The following is a 21,586-nucleotide window of genomic DNA, read 5'->3' on the forward strand; positions in this document are numbered from 1 at the left end:
CTGCTCCCGCGGCTTTGCCTACTTTGTGGCTTGAGTTTGAGTAGTCAACAGACCAAAGGCTCAGCCTCCACCCCCAGGTGCGCAGAGGGGAGGACCCCAGGCGTCTAGGGTCTGAGGGCGGGTGAAGTGCGGTGACTGCCCTCTCCAGGAGTCAGTCCTGAGCAGGCTGCGTCCGGGTGCAGTACGGTCCTCCAGGCCCTCCTTTCTCTCAGAGGTGGCCCGGGGGCGGATTGACGTGGCGGCGCCCGTCCAGGGCCGGGTGCGGATTCCCGAGGCCGGGGGAGGTGGTGTGAAGAGGGAGGGGAAGAGGGAGGAGCGCGTAGAACTGAAGAAGGCAGGCAGAGGAGGAGCCGCCTGAGGGGACGAAGGGCGGGCAGAGTTACTGAGAACAGAGGTGGAGCTCGAGAGGGAAATGGAGGAGGAGCTGCGAGGGAAAGGGGGAGAAGGGAGAGGCGGAGTAAGGGGCGGGGGAGGGGGAAGCCGAGGCCCGGGGCAGAGGTGGAGCCTGGAAGGGAGAATGATAGAAGAGCAGCAAGGAGGGGCGGGGCGACCCTGGAAGGGGCGGGGCGTGGGAACACCCCGCCCTCCCGACCCGGCTGTGTGGAGCGAAGATGGCCGGACCGGCCTCTGGAGTGGAGGAGCCGCCAATATCGGTGGCCGCGGCTTCGGTTTTGGGACTGTGACTCCGCGCGTGGTAGCGACCTGGGCCATCGCAGCTGAACGGGCAGCGCAGCTAGCGGCTCACGAAGCTGGTCGGGCGCCGGTGCGCGGGCGCCCAGCAGAGGATGCGCCGGGTGCGGCGGGCGGCTCCCCGCAGCCGCCCCCGCGCCCCGGGCGCCCGGCCTTAGTGCTGGCGGAGGAGGCGGCGCGCGCGGGGCGGCCGGGCGGCGGCGGGCCCCGAGCCGTCATGCCTTGGTTGAGCGGCGGCCGGCGGCGACGGCGGGGACAGTCGCGGGAGGCCCAGCGAGAGCCACAGCCTCCTGCTCAACCCCAGCGGGAGCCGCCACCGCCAGCGCCCCCCGTCGTGGTCCCCGCACCCTCGGTGGTGCCCTCGGTACCGCCGCAGCCGCGGGCCCGTGAGAGCTCCGAGCTGCCGCTGCCCGCAGGCTGGGAGGAGGCGCGAGACTACGATGGCCGCGTCTTCTACATCGACCATAACACGCGCCAGACGTCGTGGATCGATCCCCGCGACCGGTAAGTGGGCCAACGGGGGCCGCGGAACTGGGTGAGGGTGCCACCACAGAGGATGTGCTGGCGATATGTGCAGCCTAGTGTGGAACAGCCAGGAACGTTCTGGGTGCCCCTGTCCCTGGGCCCCCTGGATCAGAATAGGTGCTGAGATAGGGATTCGAGTGCCTCCATTCCCAGGACTGTACCTCTCAGTCCTGGCTATGGTTGTAGCAGTTCTAGCCTTTGGGCCCAGAGACAGGATGGAGTACGGGAGGCCCCTAGGTCTGGGAGAAGTTCCTGTATCCGTGGTGTTGAGATGGGATTTGAGCTTCTCCAGCCTCACATCCCTTCTCTCAGTACTCTGGCCGAGGATGGAGGTGACCGCTCTGGAGTCTCCTGAACGAGAAGTTCCTATCTCCTCCCGGCCCCTTGTCGCGGGGTGGAAACTGAATCGATTCCCTCACGTCACCCGCTGTCTAGGGCCTGGGAGCTGGGCCCCTGGAATTTCCTTTCTGGAGTCTGACGGATGGCCCTCTTTTCCTTTTTCTGCGGTGTGGCCTCGCCCATCCATACCCCGGGCCTTTGGCGGCCCACCACCCCGGCTTTGGCGGAACAGGGATTCCCAGCTCCTGGCAGATGCAAGATGCTCTGTCACCTTGAATCACAAACGTGTGTGCCAGTTTTGAGAATGAGGGAATGAGTTCCCTGCCTGGAGGGCTCAGCCTGGTTTTCATCCAAAGCCTGGTGCCAGACGGGCATTAAAAGTATTCCCAATCCTTCTGGAGTTAGGAGAAGCTGTTGCTAAACTTTTTTGGTGCTCTAGTGCCTTTAAAATCAAGTGAGTTAAAATTCTGTTTGAAATAGCCTTGTGTATTGTGGCCAGAATGTGATATGATTAGTCCCATATGCTTTTGGAATAAGTGAAAAACAAGAGTTGAATTTAAGTTTCCTTTTTGTGCATGATATGCACAGGGCACAAAGTTGTCCAGTTCATGTAAATAAATTTGATCAAGTAAAAACAGATTCTTCCAAAAGCACTACCAGACTTCATTTAATTAATTTCATGTAATAAAGTTTCTCCTGCATTTATTGGGTCAACTGCTTTTGGAGAGGTGTGTGTGTGTGTTGTGTGTGTGTGTGTGTGTGTGTGTGTAAATGGGAATTCTGTTGAAACCAAGTGTTTCCACTAGTTATCTGATATCTTGTCCTCTCTGGAGTAAGTTCTCTCCACCCTGGCCTGAATGCCAAAAAGGAAATACTGTAGGCTTCCTAGTGATTTCAAGACTTGAAAAGGCCGGTGTGGTGACATTGTGCCTGCTTCCTCCCACCTACACAGGAAAGGCAGCCTGCATGGCACTGTCGTTTGAAAATAAACGTTTGAGGAGGGAAACTGCTAGCTTTTTTGAAGATTTCTATGGGTTTAGATAGGGAAAAACAAATCTAAACAATCGTGGTTCCTGAACATTCCCTCTAACCTTTGCAGACCTCTGGATACAGAAACCTGCATAAGTCCAATTTCAGCTTTGTGGGTTCAAAAATGCTTATTTTGAAAATCGGATGACATATAATTTTAATCAAGTGTGAGAACCACATCTGTTTGATCAAACCTTGGATGATTCTGAAATTGGTGGAACTGCTTGAAATGTGATGATCTTTTGTGTTGTATTTCTGTTAAAATCCTAAACAACTGGAAAACGAACCAATTAAATAGTGTTTAAAGCAGGGCATGGTAGCACATGTCTGTAATCCCTTGGGAGGCTGAGGCAGGGGGATCAAGAGTTCAAGGCAAATCTGGGGTGCATAGGAGGACTTGGTCTCGAAAAAAAGGTGTTTTTCTTAGAAAAGGCTAATCCCTACTTTATAAGGATATTATAACAATTGCAGCTATTCTGCAAAAGAGATTTATAACAAAAAAGTAAGTGTAAGTATTTTATTTTAATGGTATAGCCAGCAACATAGGTGCATAGGACCTACAGGAATCATCCTCTAGGATCTTCATCTCTGTAGAATTCTCTTTCCACAAATCTGTTTTGCTCCTGAATAAGATTTTTTACCCTTTTTAGACTTTACTTAGGTTACAGGTTTTTAAAGTTCCCTTTCTAAGTGCTAAGTGTTGATTGAATGAACAAAAGTGGATATTTTACATTTTTTGTAAAGTAAAAACATGTGTGTACTTTTCTGAGACATTGTTTTTATAGTGAGTGAAAATTCAGCTGGGGACAGCTTGAACTTCAGCTCCCATAATACCTTGCACGAAATATGTATGGAATGTTCAGCAAGCCACAAACATTTCAGTGGAGCCTGCTGAAGGGTGTGCTAGTCATTCTTCCTCTTTGAAAACACAAGGTTGCCAATTTTTATAGGTGACTAGGAATCCTTTAAGGTTGTAATTAACTTTTATTATATGAACAAGACTGCATATCAGAACACCATGTTTTCTCCATGTACATCTGACAGGTTATGAATCTTGTTTCATTCAGAGGACGAGAAAATGGTGTTCAAGAAACTTTCACCATATAGCTTGCAAACAGAAATGACAGGAGAGGCAAGGGAAAAACAAGCTTTTTAAAGACAATAAAGTTATGGAGGAATAAATGAATGTGGTAGGTTAGATGAAAATTGTTGTTGACTTTGAATATTATTTCATATGTAATTATTAAAATCCTTAATAGCATGAAGTATACTCTTCTAGAATGTTAAAGTAATTCCATTCAGTGTTATGTTTAATAACATTAGATATTTCCAGTTCAACATATTGGTGAATTATTGGACCTCTAATTTTTCTAAAGTAATGAAGAGCATGCAATTGTAAGGAAACATCTTTACAGATGTGGATACAAATGTCCATGAAAAAGTGTCTCTATTTTATCAAGAGAACTTTTTAGTTCAACTGTGAGCCACCCTTAGATTTAAATTCATTTTTTTCATAGAATGGTACTGTTTATATGATTTCCATAGTCAGCTTAATGTATCATAAATGTGAAATCATTTTGCTGTTTCTATCGTTGAAGTTCGCTTGAATAAATCATGTGTGACTTACACATATATATTCTGCATATATTGTCTTAGTGTACACTAACCACTTGATAGAAAGTTCTTCCTTCCCTCCTTCCTTCTCTTTCTTTTCTTTTCTTTCCTCCCTCCCTCCCTCCTCCTTCCCTCCCTCCCTCCTCTTTCTCTCTCTCTCTCTCTGAAACCGGGTTTCTCTGTGTAGCCCTGGCTCTCCTCCAATTCACTCTGTAGACCAGGCTGGCTTCGAACTCACAGACATCTGCCTGCCTCACCTCTGCCTCCCGAATGCTGGGATCAAAGGAATGCACCACCATGACCTGGCTAGAAACTTATTTCTTATAGGAAATAATTATAAACTTATACTTATAAAATATAGTACAAATTAAAAAAAATATTTAGTTCCTTTAACAGTTGTGTGTGCGTGTGCTTCCTACACAGTTCTCTTGAATTACGCTGTTCAAAGATCCAGTCGTTGAAATTAGACATTCTATTTCTTTTGCCTAGTGGTAGTTGTATATTACTGGAAGTGAAGGACAGTGGGCAAAATCATATTTGAGGACCACAAGACAGCTTAGTGGCTAAAGGTGCCTGATGCCAAACCTGATGACCTCGGCTACCTCCTCAGGACTCATGTGGTAGAAGGAGGGAATTGATTCCCCAAAGTTGTTCACTGACCTCCACATGCACTTTTTGGCACATTCCCCTCTTCAAATTAAAAATAAAGCACTGTGAAATCATATTTGAGATCAGAGCTGAGTGTAAATAATGGTTGACTGCTACGATTATGTCATGGCATGAGAGCTGAGGGCCATTTGTTTACTAGATAGGTTTTGACCTGTTACCACATGTAAGAATTCTGTGGTATATTAAAAGTCCGTTGAGCTGGCCTTTTCTTTTTCTTCTTCTGTCTTTTTTTGCACAGGAAAAGGACGCACAAGATTTATTATATGCCCAAGACATGGGAGTATTTGACTCCAAGCTTTTCCCTTAAGGAGAAAACAGTCTTGGCTCTGGTATTTGCTAAGTTGGAGCCTTCTATAACAGAGCCAGATAACACTGCTACCTTCTTGGAACCACTATTCAGTATTAATTAATAGGAGCTTGACTATATTTACCTCACAGAGTCTATTTCTGGGTTATGTGAACTGTCTAAGTTGAGCTTTCCGATAAACAACTTAATGATTTTTCCATTTTTCATTCTTTAAGATTATAGATAGTGTTTGTATGAACATGAGGGAGTTTCTGGCTTTAAAAGCCATCAGGGGTCAGCCCCTGGGAAGAATCTTCCTTTTGTATCCATTTAGATGTCAACTACCACTTTTCAGTCTAATATCTTTTTCTTCCTTTCTCTTTTTTTTTCTCCAAGAAAAGTAAATGGAAAAGTCATTGATTTCCAAAAATAGCTCTCGGATGTTTAGAAGTCTCCAAGTTTCCTTCTCTTTCCTTTCACTCTGATTTGGGAAGTGGAAATAATGTGTATCACAGTCTCTGTTAGGTTCACTTCAGGAAACGGTGGGTCAAGTGACATGACAGGGTCACCTGGTAAGCCTGAGATAGGACTTTTGGCTTCTTGCCCAGGGCCTTTTGCTGATGTTGTTTGCCTTTCCAATAAATTTAATCTAATGGTATAAAAGTAAAGTTAAATTCTATAGAAATCAATTGTCTCCATCTAAATCTAATAAAACAAAGAAATATTTATGAAGATTCTTGACCTCTCGTGCTGGGACTGTATGTGGAGACAAGGGTTTTTGGGGGGTCAAGAATAGGTGACAAACATAAAACAAACAAAATTGATAAAGGTCATGGGATATGCCATAATTAATTCAGTCCTCAGGTGAAAATAACTTCCAACAGGAGGGAACAGTTTCTTTTTTTAAACTTAAATTATTATTTATCTTATTTTTTTTGAGAATTTCATACATATATGTAATATATTTAGACCAGATCTATCCTGATTCCTTTCCTTCTAATTCCTCCCCTATTTTCCTCACCACTTTCCCCTTCTAGTTTCGTCTGTTTTCTCTATTTTAAACTCACTGAATCTACTTAATTCTGCCTGTATTTGCATGAGCATGGGTAGCCTCTCAGGGACTTTATTCCTGGAGAAAACATACTTTCTCTACAGCCATCAATTTCCAACAGGGTTGGGACATCATGAGGCGCCCCCCCCCCCCAGGTGTGCATTGGCCCTGTGGCCATGTCATGTCTAGGAGTCTCTTATTCTCTATACGTCAACCAATTGTGGGTCTCTGTACAAATTGCCATCTACTGCAAAAGAAAGGGTCTCTGATGACACATTAGAGATCTCTTAAGCTATAGGTATATAGATAAGAACTTAGGGGAAAGTTTAATGCTATCTCAATTCAACAGAATAATAGTATTAGGTTCTCCCCTAGGGCCTATGACAGGTTTTTGGTCCAGTTAACAGTACCAGATATGAGTTCCATTTTGTGGAATGGGCTTTAAATCAACAAGAAGGTGATTGGTTAGTCCTGTAACATACCAGTGGGCATACTTTGCAGGACTTACAAGTTGAAACCAGGAAACTAGTAAGGGGTCATAGGGATTTCAGAGGAAGGCGATTGAACACAGGTGGTATGAAGGGGGAAAGGAAAATATGGAACAGGAATGATTAAATGTAGTGGGGGTTGGCAGTGCAGGGTAGAGGAGGGAGTATGGGGAGGGATAACAACATGAAAGCCCTTTGGAAGCCTACTACTATAGAAACTTCCTAAAACAAATGGAGTTACCTTATAATGGGGATTGCAGGGTGCAAGTCCTCTCCTAGATACCATAGACTATCAAACAAATAGTCTAGTGACAGGTATGGGTCACCTGTTTTTGAATTATTGGCCAGTGGATTTCCATACCCCGTCCCAAAAAACACTTTTGCAGTCTGATGCTACGACTCTTGGTTACCCTCAAGAACTTCATGATAAGAACTTATTGATGAAGATACTTCCCAGAACTTTATGATAAGACCATATTAATGATGTGTTTGAGTCATAGGACCTGGAGAAATCAACCTGGTACTGACCTCTATTTCCACGACCAGGGGGAGAAAAGTATTTAACAATCTCACCCTGCTAGGAGAGCTCTCTTGAACATGGACTGGTTTTTATCCTTGTCTGCCAATGTCTTGGGGCAAGATATTAAAGTGTGTATAGAACCAAGCAAGATAAAGAGGCCCATGAGAAAAATGCTGGAGATGAGGAAGTGCTGAGTGTGTTCCAAACAAGTGAGAGAATGAGTTAATATGTGTAGCTAGAGTTTTCCTGCCTTGCCCACAGTCAGGACAAATCTTTGTCACCCTCCAGTCCCACAGCCGCTCAGACCCAACCAAGTAAACACAGAAACTTATTTTGCATACAAACTGTATGGCTGTGGCAGGCTTCTTGCTAACTGTTCTTATAGCTTAAAATAATCATTTCCATAAATCTATACCTTGCCACGTGGCTGGTGGCTTACCGGCATCTTCACATACTGCTGGTCATGGTGGCAGCTGGCAGTGTCTCTGCCTCAGCTTTCTGCTTCCCAGTATTCTCCTCTCTCCTTGTCCCACCTACTTCCTGCCTGGCCACTGGCCAATCAGTGTTTTATTTATTGACCAATCAGAGCAACAAATTTGACATACAGACCATCCCACAGCAAATATGGCTAGCCCAGAGGTTGTATGTAAAGGGCTGAAGACTTGGGCCAGATCATTCCTAGCTGAGATCACCACAGTCTTGGGGCCAGAAAAGCTAGGAACATCTTGTTCAAACTCTTTTCTTCACAGTTGAGAGCCCAGCTAAGTGGTGTGTTCTGCCCATAGTTAGAAGGCCATGGGCTCTCCTGACCCTTGACCTATTGCTTTTTCTAGCATACAACTCAGGCATCCAGTCCACACCCATTTTAAGTATCCCACCTCTGTTCATTCAGTTGTTCATTTGTTCAACAGGGTATGTTGCACAGCCTTTCTCTCTTCAGCATTTTTCCAAGGTTTGGGACTCTAGTAAGTGATATCAGAAAGGGCCCTGCCTTTGTGAGGCTAATACTGTCCTTGATGCACTCATGTCTTTTTCAGTAAGACTTCATCATATAGTAAGGTTTCTCTCCATTGGGATTCTATGCCTTTTTTTTCCACTCCTGGAGACAGATCTCAGGGCTTTGTCAGTGTCAGGCAAGCACCCTATCATTGAGTCAAACCCCAGCCCCTGGCTCTGTGGATATTGTAGACATATCATATATCTTGTATTATGTTCAAAGCATTTGCATGTATGCTTTTATCAGAAGCCAATCATGGCTGCATGAAGTATAGATGGACACATGATGAAACTGAGGCCAATGGGTGGTTGACTCAGAGATCTCCTTCTCACAGCCATTGAGGGACTATGTACTTGACTGTCTCCTGAGTAGGCTAAATTTTAGGCCCTTTGCACTGTTTTGGACCCACTGGTTCTTTTATCTTGCATTCATTGTTGTTTGATGTTTATTCCCCTCTGCAATATCACGGCCCGTTAAAGAAAGACAGATATTTTAATGTCTTATTCCCTGTTAATAAGTTACCCTTCATGGCAAGATAGGTTTTGCAGATACAATTAAGTTAAGGATTCTGTGATAGGGAAATGGTCCTGCCTTATCTGGGTGGGTCCAGTATCACAATGGGGCTTACTGGAGAGAGCAGGAAGATGAGGATGAGACAGAGGTGAGGATATGGCAGTGGAAGCAAAGGTTGAAGTCACGTAGCCATGAACCAAGGAATGCAGACAGCCTTTAGAAACTGGAAAGGACAAATAGAAGGATGCTTTCTTGGAGCCTGCAGAAAGGGATTTAGCTCTGTAGACACCTAGACTTTAGCACAGTGAAACTGATGCTGAACCTGTGAGATATAATACGTGTGTGTTGATTGAGGCCCTTTGGGTTTGGGCAGTTTGTCTCACCATCAATAGACATAACTACCATACTCCCAAGAAGAATGGAAGCACCAGGTCAGCTTGCTGTCTTTAGTAACAGCCACTCATTTGTCATATGCCAATGAAGCAGATGCTATGCATTTTCCACCATTTTCTTGCAGCTCTGCTCTAAGATCCACCTTTCTTGTGGCTTGAGTGTGGAGTCTTATGTTGAGTCTTATAAGTACTATATCCTGTCCTCTGCTGAGCTGATCAAGTAGGAATGGTGGGCAAGTTGGACATCTGACAGCAATAAAGACTATTGGAGGTTTTCTCAGATTATGATGGGCCTGCACTAGAGAGATCTGGGGCACTAGGGCTAGACAGGGCAAGGTTTATGTTGGGGAAATTGGGAGGAAAACAAGAAGTGCAGAGGATTTTGATAATGCTTTAAGGTATAGCCAGTGAAATGATCAGGGATCTCAGACTTCTTACTACAGTCTTACTACTGCCAGAGCTGAGGTACTCTGAGCCAATATGAAGGACTTTTACCTATTATTGGAAGCCTTCATTCTTAGCATTTTGTATATTCAATAATATAGATAGAAGAGAGAAGCCTGTTGGGTCATTCAAATGACTGTACAGCTCACAGTAGAGTCCTTAAAGGTATCCAGACCAAGAAAGTGTTACTAGACCAGGGTTTCTCTGCTGTGACAGTCTTCGTATTTGGGGGCAGATAGTTGTTTGTTGGGAGGTGGTAGCATAGGATGGTTATTATCTCAGGTCTCTCTTTACTAGATCTAGATGCTGGTAGTGATCCTCTCCCAAACTTAAGTTCAGATATCAGAAATGTTTCTAGACATTATCATTTGCCTTTGTCAGGAAGGCACTATCCCTTGGTTACAATGCTTTGGTGACTGCATTTTGATTTAAGCAGATTGGTAGTTCTTGTGGTACTGTAGGTAATCAGGTCAGACTATTGAGGACTGGTTTCTATATTTTCATGAAGAACTGAAGTTAACCATGAGCATCTGAGAAGCCTTGAACAAGCACATGAAACTTTGGGAATATAAGTTAGTCTGCATATTGGTCCATTCTGAGGGTAATCTCAACTGATAAGTATTTATGGTATATACATATATACAGTGGCACAAAGGAAAATGAATGTATTCACACTTCATTGTTTGGAGCAACCTGGGGCTGTGATTGTTCCCTATGTTGAATGTGTGAGTGTGCATGTATGTACAGATGTGTGGTATCAGCTGCCTAAGATGCTCTGAGACATGGAGTCCCCCACTTCAGTGCACAGAAAAGCAGTCAGAGGGTTATTTCTGCCTCTGTTCAGGTCTGGAAATGCAGAGCAAGTGTACACATCTCGAAAGCTTATGGGTCTGTGGGATCCCCAGTGTTTTTCATCTGGAAAATGCTCTATGTCTTTAAATGGAAGGGACTCAGGGAATGAGTGGGAAGGAGATGAGAGGAATGTTAATGCAAAGAACGAGGAGTGCAGTCAGGCTATCTGTACCACCCCCAGGTGGCTCGTTGTGCAGTGTTAATGGGTGGGCCACTGAGAAAAACAGGACATCCTGAGCAGCTCCAAAGTACCAGCCTCATTCCTATCAGGTGAGAGAACTCCTACCTGGAGTTTGACCATATAACCTCGTGGATATTTCTGCGTTTTAAAACTCTTTGTCTCAGAGTGTGGAGTTGACTCAATTTGCCTTTTGATTAATATCTATTGCTTAGTTTTAAAGCTTTGAGATTTAATTCACATACAATAAGATAATCCATTTTAAAGGGGTACAACTTAGTGGCTTTGGTATATTCATGAGGCTGTCAACCATCACCACTTTCTAATTCTTGTCACCCCCTCCCCAAAGAAAACACATGTTCATTAGCAGTCACTCCCTATCTCCCCCAAAGCCAGTCAACAACTAATCAGTTTTTCATGTGTATCATCTCATAGATGTCTTATAGGGTTGTCCCTGGATAATTCTTTGTAATACTCCTGTGGATTTTTTCAAAATAAAAAGTTAGGAAAAGTAAATTTGGGATTGAAGGAACTAAGTAAAAATCTAGTTTTTAAAAATTCTCTTTCTTTTAACTCAAACATATTTTATTCTGAATTGTCTACACAGTACCTGACATATACATGTCTTCCATAAATGCTCAGTGTAATCATGTATCTGGGGACAAGTTTTACTGACTTGTAATGATAATTTTACATTTCTGTATTTCATTGAGTTTTTCTCATATGTTCTAGTGTACTCAAGAGGAATTCCTTCTTATATAAAGATGTCAGTGCCTATGTTTTGTTAGAATAGCCTCCCCTTTTCTTGAGTTGGGATGGGATCCATATGTAGTTATTGATAAACTTCTAGTTGTTCTCACATACTAGGTCTCAAATGGGGAGGCTCTTATCCTCCACAGGACATCTGACAGTATTTGGAGACATTTTGGCTGTACAGCAGGGGGAAGACATGTAGTAGGTAATGACCAAGGAGGGTGCTAGATATTCCAACACAAAGGGCTGCCTACAATGTATAAGATAGTCTTCATAACAAAAGTGACCCATTCCTAAATATTAATAGTGCCTGACAGTGAACTAAGCCAGACATTTAGCATAGAAGTATACAATTGGTTGATACAGGATTACATGATCCAGATATTTCCAGTTGAGCTGGGCTAGGAGGTACAGGGCAGGAATGGTTGAAGAGAAGGTCTTCACCCCCATAAGTTGATGTGGAGTTAAATAATGTCTTTTAGGGTATAAGCAGTTGTACTGCTGCCATTGTGCTAGGAAGGAGCTGGTTATGAGTTGGGGGAACAGAAAGACTATTCCCTTGCTAAGGTGTGTGGAAAATCAGTTACACCTCTGGGCTATCTACCATCAGTACTTTTTCTCACGTAAAATTATACATGTCTCCTTCCCTTTTAAGTCACTTATCTGTTTTTTTTTTCTAGCCCACAAATGTATATTCATTTATGTTTTCTACCTATTGTCACCTGTAGTTTTCTTCATGGCATTCTTTTTTTTAATGGTTTTTCAATACAAGTTTTCTTTGCAGCCCTGGCTATCCTGGAACTAACTCTCTGTACCAGGCTGGCCTCTGCCTCCCAAGTGCTGGGAGTAAAGGTGTGCACCACCACCACCTGGCATCGTCATGCATTCCTACTAGATCTGTAGGCTGTCACTAAGGCACACACACACAAACACACACACACACACACACACACACTTATTTCCCTTATTTTTAACCATTTTGGTTGTCTGTGATACTTAGGATGAAGTACTGTAATGTAATGCTCCTGTGTGCCTTCTCTCTCTCTCTCTCTCTCTCTCTCTCTCTCTCTCTCTCTCTCTCTCTCTCTCTCCTCTCTTCCTCCCTCTCCTCTCTCTCTCTTCCTCCCTCCCTTCCTTTTTTTCTTTTTCTTTTTTGCTTCATGTTTGCCTTAGAAGGGAGACGATGTTTTCTAAATGTAGAGTAAAAATAATGCCCTTTGGTTTATTTGTTTTAATGCACTTCTATTTTACAATATTTCAGAGTTATTGAAGAGTCGTAAAATTTGACCCCCATTGTTAACATCTAATATTATCATAGTAGCTTTGTTGAGACTGAGAAGCCAATCTTGATCGAGATTGCTGATAGGAAATTCTAGACATTGGGTTTCACCAGTATTTCAACCAGTGTTTCTTTTCTATGCCAATGACTTTTTTAGAACTAAACAGTCTTGCTTTGAGGCTTCATGGATTTTGGAATCATGGAGCTTGAGAAATCAGATGTGAACACTATATGTTCAGATAAAGGTGGCAGCATGTGGAAGCCTGCATATACTTTTAGGAAGATCACAGACATCTGCAAGCCAAAATGTAGCTCCTGAAATAATGGAGATTTGGTTAAGAATGGGCATATTGCCCTAGAATATTCCTGCCACCTACCCTGTTGCTAAATGAGTGTATGCTCCTGTACTTAACCATTATCAGCCTAGATATATCATAAAAGACTCATCCCACAGTGAGTCATAGAAAACTTCTCATGCTTTTCCAATACAGCTTGAAATAGTGAGGTACAGTCCCAAGTACAGGGTAGTTTTTACATGAAAAGGGAAATTGTTGAATGAACTTCAGAAACATGATGCTTAGTGAAACAATGAGGCAAAGACAACAGATAGTATGATCTGATTACTACCATGTCCAGAAAATATAAATCTATAAAGGTCGAAAATGGATTAGTGGTGTCTGGGTCTAGAAGTGAGAAAAGATGGTTTTGGCAAAAAGACAAGAACTATCTCATTGGATAATGTCCTAAAATTGAAATATGTGTTGTACAACTCACTAAATTTACTAAAATCATGGAATTGTACACATAAAATAGGAGGAGTCTATTGCCTGGTGGCTATAGCTAATAAAGTTTTTACAAGCAATTTTTAAGGGTAAATCACTTTAAAATTCAGATAGCTACCTTGACTTTGTAGTTGGAGAGATAAGACTATGTAGATTAGACTTGGCAACCTCTGACCATGCAAAAGGATTTGAGGGCTTCTCAGAATGTCCATACGATTGTCAGGGCAAGTTGCCAAGAAGCCACATGTTACTATTGCTTAGGAGCTTTGCCAACTGTAAGAGGAGAACAATACTATGCAACAACCTGGTAATCATTACTTAGGCAGCTAACTTTTTCACTCAGAACCACTGATCTTGTAGGATGACTCACTCATATTTCTATCTGTTTTAGGGAAGTTGAAGTGCTGTCTGGTTATATGACAGGATTGGGAAGAAAAGAGAATTTTGTGAATAGAGAGCCAATTTGATATTTGGACCTTTAAAATATCAGCATTTTTTTTAATGTTTTGGAGATAAACCTCTGAATATTATATTACACACTTTTTGTATTTTCTTAATTAGAATTTGAATGGGTGGCCAGGAGCACTAACTGTGTGGACTGATTACAGACATAGGACAGCTTTGACATACTTCTGGCTCGCCTATATGCTGTGGGCTTTCTGATACTGTTTCCTCTTCTATATTTTCTAGGAGTTTTTCAGGATTCAGTAAGATGGTATAAATACTTAGGTCAGTGTCTACTGTAGAACAGGTACTGCACTTTATTGCTTTTAATTGTTTTTCTTTTGTTTATGTGTGTGTGGGGTGTTCTCATGGATGGTTGTAAGTGCACATATGTGCATATGTATATGGAAAGTCAGAGTACAACCCTGGGGTGCCATTCCTCAGATACCATCAACCATTATTTATATCTATTTATATATGATACATATATATATGGTAGAGACTTTCACTGGTCTAATGCTCACCAAGTGAGCTAGCCTGGCTGACTTAAGCCCTAGAAATCTATCTGTCTGATTACATGTGCAAGCATCTATATCTGGCTTTTTTATGTGGATTCTATGGATTGAAGTCAGGTTTTCTTGTTTGCAAAGTATTGGTGAAATTATTAAGGCCACTCCATGTAGTTAAAAGGATATTTATTTAATGGCGTAACTTACAAATTAAGGGATAGATAGGTCACAGGGTCTGGGAAAGGTTTATCACAGTCCAGCAGTGTTCTCTGGAGCTCTGCTCAGTCCACCTCCACCATTCAGGGTCCCGGAACAGAGAGAGCACTGGCCCATCCAGATCTTGGGTCTCCAGGCGCCTCCCCTGGCCCCCCCCTCGTAGGCGTGACAGTTGCCAGAGTCTCAATGGGGGTTGGAACTTCCAGATCAAAGCTGGAATGACTACCCACCACAGCAAAGTAAACCTTCTATCAACTGAGCTGTCACCCCAGCCAATTTTTTTTCATTTTTCTTTAAGACATTTTCTACTCACTCCACATACTATCCACAGATCCTCCCTCCTCCCTCCTCCCTACAGGTTTGAACTCAAGCACTTTGAGCTCCTATCCTTTTTCTTTTAAGATTTTACCCCTGGAGCTGAGGACCAAACCCAGGGCCTTATGCTTGCTAGGCAAGTGCTCTACCAACTGAGCTAAATTCCCAACCTGACCTTAGCCAATTTTTAAGAATAGAATTTGCTGCCATATCTTTGCCATATCTACTTGTACCAGAACGAATAAGTCAGTACTTTAGGTATATGCTTTGTTGTGCACACAGTAGACCTTACTTTTGGGGTGAAATAAAGTTTTCCAAAATTCTGTGCTGTTAGATCTTTGAAGGAAACTGTCAAGAGTGTGGGCAGAGGAGGTAGAGGTAACTGATCCATATGCATGTCTTAGAAAATCCTTGTTCATGTTGTGTTTAGTGTGCTTGTTAGGAGAAGGGGAAGGTAGGTTCAACAGGATTAGAGGGAAGCAGTGGAAAGCAATGAAGAGTTAACTTCACTGTAAGCTTAGGTATTTTCCTAGCAACATGTGTCCAAAGTTGTAAAATATCTTCACCCTTAGGTTCACAAATTCCATTGAGAGTGGTGGTTCTCAGCCAGGGATAATTTTTGCCTTCCAGGGGACATTTGGCAATGGCTGAAGACATTTTTGGCTGTCACAACTTGGTGGTGGGTGGGGGTAGTGTGGCCTAAGGTCATGTAGTGAGTTGGAAGCCAGTAACATTGCTCAGCATCACACCAAGCCCAAGATGGTTGCCTTTCATGACAAACAGTGAACCATCTCTGGTGTTTACAATTTGAGACCAAGTGGTCCTACCTTTTCCTATGGGATTTATAGTATAATGATGACAAAGAACAATAGTGAATATGTTAGTATCTTCTAAGGTGAAAATTCTGTTTGAGGGAGGTTGATCAAGTGTGATACATATAGGTAGCCATTTTGTGGAGAATATCAGGAGAAGCCTATCCAGATTCAGGTAGTGGCCTTTTAGCTAATCTCGCACAAGGTCAGAAGGAATTCTGTCATCTGGGTAAAGAGCCTTTTAGGGAGAGAGAAAAAAGCCACAGAGGCTGAAGTGATGGACAATGAGCCAGTTGGAAGGTGATATTTGTAGTGAAGCATCTATTGACAGGAACTCTGGATTTGATTCTTAATCGGCTAGGAAGTCATTCTACTTGAAAGAGTTAACATTTCACTGGGGGTTCTCTCACTGTTGTAGGAGACTAGGGCAGTAGGAACTGAGGCACGAGAACTAGTTAGGAGATAGTGGTTTTCTTTAGAGTCAGGCAGTGATGGCTGAGGGAATGCTCTCAGACATAGATTTACATAGTCTCTTAAGGCTCTGGATGCTGTGCTTTGGTCATGTGTGTAATTCACCCTTCTTGAGACCCTCTCTCAGATTCCCTGTCAGCTTGGGCAATAACATATCCTGCCAAAATGGACATTCAATCAGCACAGTTGGATCAGCACAGAGGAGCTGACTTTTCTGTATTATCCCCAGCTCTGCTTTTGGGGCTACAAGGAATTTTGTATGACAGAAAATGAAGGGCAGTGCATACATTATGTTTTTACAATTTTACTACATTTGTAAGATGTAGTACATTAAAGATACACTAAAGATGGTATCGACTGAGGAGAGCCATACACTTTATGAAAGCCCATGTATTGTTAGTAATTTTTGCTTAGAAAGTTATATTATTATTATTATTATTATTATTATTATTATTTAAAAGCGGTGATTGCTTGCAAATGGGTACAGTGATTAAGCAATTGAAATGACAGGGCTTGAATGTCTGGTGATCACCTCCACAGAGCATGTTACATTGACACTGAATTTTCTTCAGCACTGTGGTCTTGTTTTATTTGCTATACATGTTACTTATTCACAAGGCATTCGAGATAAATCATTCTGTGATCGACCTGATCCAGGTTAACCTAAGATTGTCATCTTGTTAATCTCAGTATTAAAAGCCAAGACACCAGAAACCAACCTTCCCTCCTCCCCAGCCCATATCATAAACCTCCAAAATGTCACCATGTACATGGCATATTGACAAAAATGTCAAGGATTACCAAGAATAGCTTCTTGCATTCATATGCAGTTACAAGAGAAGGACAGAGTAGCTTTCGAATTTCAAGTGCCACGGCAGTGGCCTCAACCAATAACTCTTGTCTGAACAAGTTCCAATGCTTAGTTCTACCTTGGGGTTTTAGAAATATGTCATACCTTGAATTTTAAAATATGAACACATGTACTTTTTATGCTTCCAGAGTTGTTAATAGAATTATTTATGCTGTTATTTTCTTGTTCCATTTATCACCCAGTTCCCCTTTAAAATATAGATTGCTATAATGTTTTACATAAGCTGGTGACTGATTTTTTTTCCTGAGTCATTGTCAGTGAGTGTCTCAGTTCACAAGCTTGTAAGTCTGCATTTCCTTCAGATGTACTCTTTTTCTCTCGTCACTTAGAGATCCATAGTGCTTTACTGTTTGCAGGGGACCTCATCCCATTTGTGCACCAGTGAAAATAACAACTTATGATCTCATTTCAGAGACCAGCATTCCTTTCTGTCTCATTTTCAAGTTCTAAAACCATGTAGATTAACCCCAGCCAGGTGGTGGGAAGCAGAAGTTAAACTTTTTTTCTTCTACCTTCATGTCCCATGAGACCAGTTTGGAGAAGAATCCTTGGCAAGCCTGTAGCTTGGATCTTCAGGTCTTCTGTCAGTGGTGAAAGCTTCACTGATCACTTTACAGAGGCAATGAATGTGCCTCTGTGCCTTTTATGTCTTTTTTTGTGGTTTCTTTAGGCTCACTGGTGTTGAGTTGCTTTTCCCTTCCACCTCAAGTTAATGAAGGGCCGTCATCATAATCCAAGGTACTAAAATAAATGGGAATCAGGAAATTTTCCATGAAGCAAACCCATGACATAATGGTACCTCAAGTGTATGAGTTACTGAAATTGGTTTTGTTGAAGTTGTTTGCTAGCAATGTTTGCCAAAGTTTTTAAGAGAGAGAGAAAAAAGATCTATCCATCCATCCATCCATCCATCCATCCATCCATCCATCCATCCATCCATCTGTCTGTCTGTCTATCTGTCTATCTGACATAGATAGGTAGATAGATAGATGACGTAGATAAATATAGATCTAGAGAGAATGAATGTGTATGTGTCTGTATGCATGTTTTCTCTACAAAATGATGGATTCACATTAAAGTTAAATTCTTCTATTAAGTTTTTTTGATGAAACTAATGTTCTTAAACTCTTTATTTCTCTCACACCACTTGCTGTAAAAATACAGATGAAATAGAACAGAAGCATAACATTTGATTCTGTGACATGCCGTCATCATCTGCAGAGTTCATTCTTGAAAACTCTGCAGTCAGTTTATGAAGATTTTTTTTTAATGTAATGGTTTCAGTAAGTTTTTAGTTTTGTGTTAGGCATTCATAACTGCCCTTAGATGCATGTGGCCTGTGGGCCATTAATTGGATATACCTGGTGTTATACCATGATTCTTTTAGTAATTAGGTTTTATATTTACTGAAATGATAGACCAAAGGGGCCAATTCTTCAGAAGCAAGGAAAAGAAGATGCTAGAGAAAGGTGTCATTTGTAGCCCTGTCAATAAAAGGACAAATGAATGAATCTAGTGATCCCTCATAATAACTACTCGAGTTGAAATTGTTTAATTAAATCGTATCACATTCATGGCTCTCTAATTTAACATCCAATTTCTGAAGTACCTGCAAGAACTATCCACAGTGAAACCAACTGCAACACCATAGACTTGAAGCCTATTTTTATGGTAGGCCCTGCTCCTCATATTCCCTGTGGGAATCACAAACTCTAAATGTTGGCCCACCAGCAGTCCTGTGGGCCTTCCTATCCAGTGACACATTTAACCACTGGTGTTTGGGGAAGCTCCTAGTTGCATCCATCTTTTTTTCAATTGAGCTGGGCATAGTTGCAGCTGAAGCTTCAACTCTTCATTTCATCCTGGTTAGTTTGCCCTTGTTTAGCACTTATAACAAGCAAGCTGATTCTTGACAAGAGCTCTCTAGTTCATTTGTAATGCACTCTGTCTTTTTGTCAGGTTATATGAACATCCAGCATCCTTATCTGCTACTTTTAAATCCTAGCTGCAAGTACGATTAATCTGGGGAGCTTTATAATGATTATATATTTGGACCCCTCCCCCTCTTTCTTCCCTTTTCCCTCGCTCCTTGAGGTTGCACATGCCTCCATTTTCCTTTTCCTTCTCCTCTCTCTCTCTCTCTCTCTCTCTCTCTCTCTCTCTCTCTCTCTTTCTCTCTCCCTCTTTTTTCTCCCCTCCCTCCCTCTTTCTCTATTCACTCTTCCCTCCCCTTTAATAAAACTTTCCACGTGGAAAAAAATTATATATTTGTATTTACAAACACACACACACACACACACACACACACACACACACACCACAGTCCCTTTCCAGATTCTGATCAATAGGCCCTAGGACACCCCTGATAATCATTACCACTTCCCACACATAAAATTATCCAGGCTAAAAATTAAAATAAATTTTAAACAAAATTAATCACTAACATTTTAAGCTGTATAATTCAGTAACATCCGGTACATGTACAGTGTTGTGCAACTATCACCTTTATCTTGTTCCAAGACATTTTCATCAGCCTCAAAGAAAACCCTGTACCTATTAAGTAGTTACTCTTCATTCCTCCTCACTTCCAGCCCTAGGCAACTACTAATCTACTTCATGTATTTGTGAATTGGTCTATTCTGCACTTCTCATGTGAATAGAACAGAGTATGTGTCCTTTACTTTACTACTTTTACTTAGCATAATGATTTCAAGATTCATCTGTGTTATAGCCTATGACAATACTTCATTTGCTTTTATAACTGAATAATATTCCATTATATGGATAGGTCATGTTTTATTTATCCATTCATCTATTGATGGACACTGGTGGTATTTCTACGTTCTGAATAATGCTGTCATGAAAATGCATGTGTAAGTGTTTGGATAGGGAAGACTTGACCTTGGAAACTGTAAATGTTGGCACTTGTAAAGGAAGAACAACCTGAAACAGTTATAAATGTCATTGTATTATTTCTTTGGAGCAAAGGTGGGAAGTGAGGATCAGGATACAAGTTTGATGTTCTGCTGACCACAAAAATATTTATATTTATGTTGAACAGCTAGTTTCCTGCTCCTAGCTTCCTTCATGCTCTGTCTGAGTCCCTCCCACAGGGTGAGTGTGGTGAGTGTGTTGGGCAATGGGGTTTGTTATTTGTTTGTTCCCTGGTAGAGCCGAATTCCTTGAGGTTAACTCCTGGCACTGAAGATCTCAAATAGCTTTTCTTCAGTGAATATTTAAGCAAATGCATAGCACTTTGCAGTCTTCATGGAGCTTTTGCTAGGGTGGGGTCCTCTAGTGCTCTCATCCTTAGCCAAGGTGACATGCCTGAGGCTTATGAGCATCATTTATCCCAAACTTCCTGCACGCCTCACCTGGCAAGTGCTCTTGGTACGTGCTATCTGGCTGCCCAGGCTGTTCCCCAGGAAGGCTTTCCCATCTCTATGCAGGGGTCATTGCACATTAAGGTACCCACCTGGTTTGGCTCACAACCAGTTGGCCCGATGTAATATGTTACAGAGTGGTCGGGCAGTACGTCAGGTAGTAAGAGTGAACGGATGGCCCTAGTCATCATGCGTGATTTTTTTAAAAATTATTATTTAGGGACTATTATCCATGTGTACCAGCTCTTCATGTTTTTTAGTATTTTATTTCAGGTTTTGAAATGAAATCTTCTGATTTTAACTGCTGATAGTCCACTGTAGCAATGGTGGAGCATCCCCAGGGCCAACCCAGAAAGTCAGACAGAACAAGTCTATAGATGGAAGTGGCATGGGCACCTCTGGAGTCATGTGATTCTAGTTTTCACCATCTAGCTAAATGTGCTCATAGGCAGAGAGAAAGCAGAACTCAGAAGGAATTTGTCTATAGCCCATTTGCCCTCAGGTCAGGTATTACAAGAAGGGGAGACCATGCTGGATTCTGGGTGAACTCTTTTAACAATTGATTTCTCTTATTTCCCTATGCACCCCAACAGCAACAGTTACAGCTAAATTTGGGGTCTTCTCTCAGTCCCCACCCCCGGAAACAAAGGAACCAAAACGTGATCATATATCAAGTAATTTCTCACTAACAATCTCATAAAAGTACTCCTATGTTATTACAGTGTCTTGTTAAACATCCTTTAAAAGTTATTGCACTGGGGATGTAGCTCAGTATATAGAGTACTGCCTAGCATGCCAGTACAGCATAAAGCCAGGTGTAGTGATAATCCCAGTACTAGGGGAATGGAGACAGGATGATCAGAATTTAAAGGACATCATCAACTTGGTAGTGTGTTTGAAATCGGTTACTTGAGACTATCTCAAAAAAAAAAAAATCCCAGGTAGGTTTTACAAAGGCCTGAATTATGTTTTGATTATTTTCTATCTGTAGCAAACCCCACATGGAGCTAGTATTCAATGAATAACATTTTGTTTTTTTGTTTTGGTTTGTTTTGGTTTTTCAAGACAAGGTTTCTCTGTTTAACAGCTTTGGCTGTCCTGGAACTTGCTTTGTAGACCAGGCTGGCCTTGAACTCACAGAGATCCTACCTCTGCCACCCAAGT

The 21,586-nt window shown here is 42.1% G+C and overlaps 1 protein-coding gene across 2 annotated transcripts in view; it reads left to right on the forward strand.

Moving 5' to 3' along the window:
- The first annotated feature begins 570 nt into the window (after positions 1 to 570).
- The window catches only part of Wwc3 (WWC family member 3), a 109,065-nt gene continuing 88,049 nt past the window's right edge, over positions 571 to 21,586 (forward strand). For both annotated transcript variants that reach the window (XM_028885936.2, XM_028885937.2), the window contains exon 1: positions 571 to 1,194. In XM_028885936.2, coding sequence (XP_028741769.1) covers positions 908 to 1,194 — 287 coding nt within the window. In that variant the 5' untranslated portion in view covers positions 571 to 907. The remainder of the gene's footprint in view (positions 1,195 to 21,586) is intronic.

This window comes from Peromyscus leucopus, chromosome X, assembly GCF_004664715.2.
Source record: "Peromyscus leucopus breed LL Stock chromosome X, UCI_PerLeu_2.1, whole genome shotgun sequence".
Taxonomy (NCBI): domain Eukaryota; kingdom Metazoa; phylum Chordata; class Mammalia; order Rodentia; family Cricetidae; genus Peromyscus; species Peromyscus leucopus.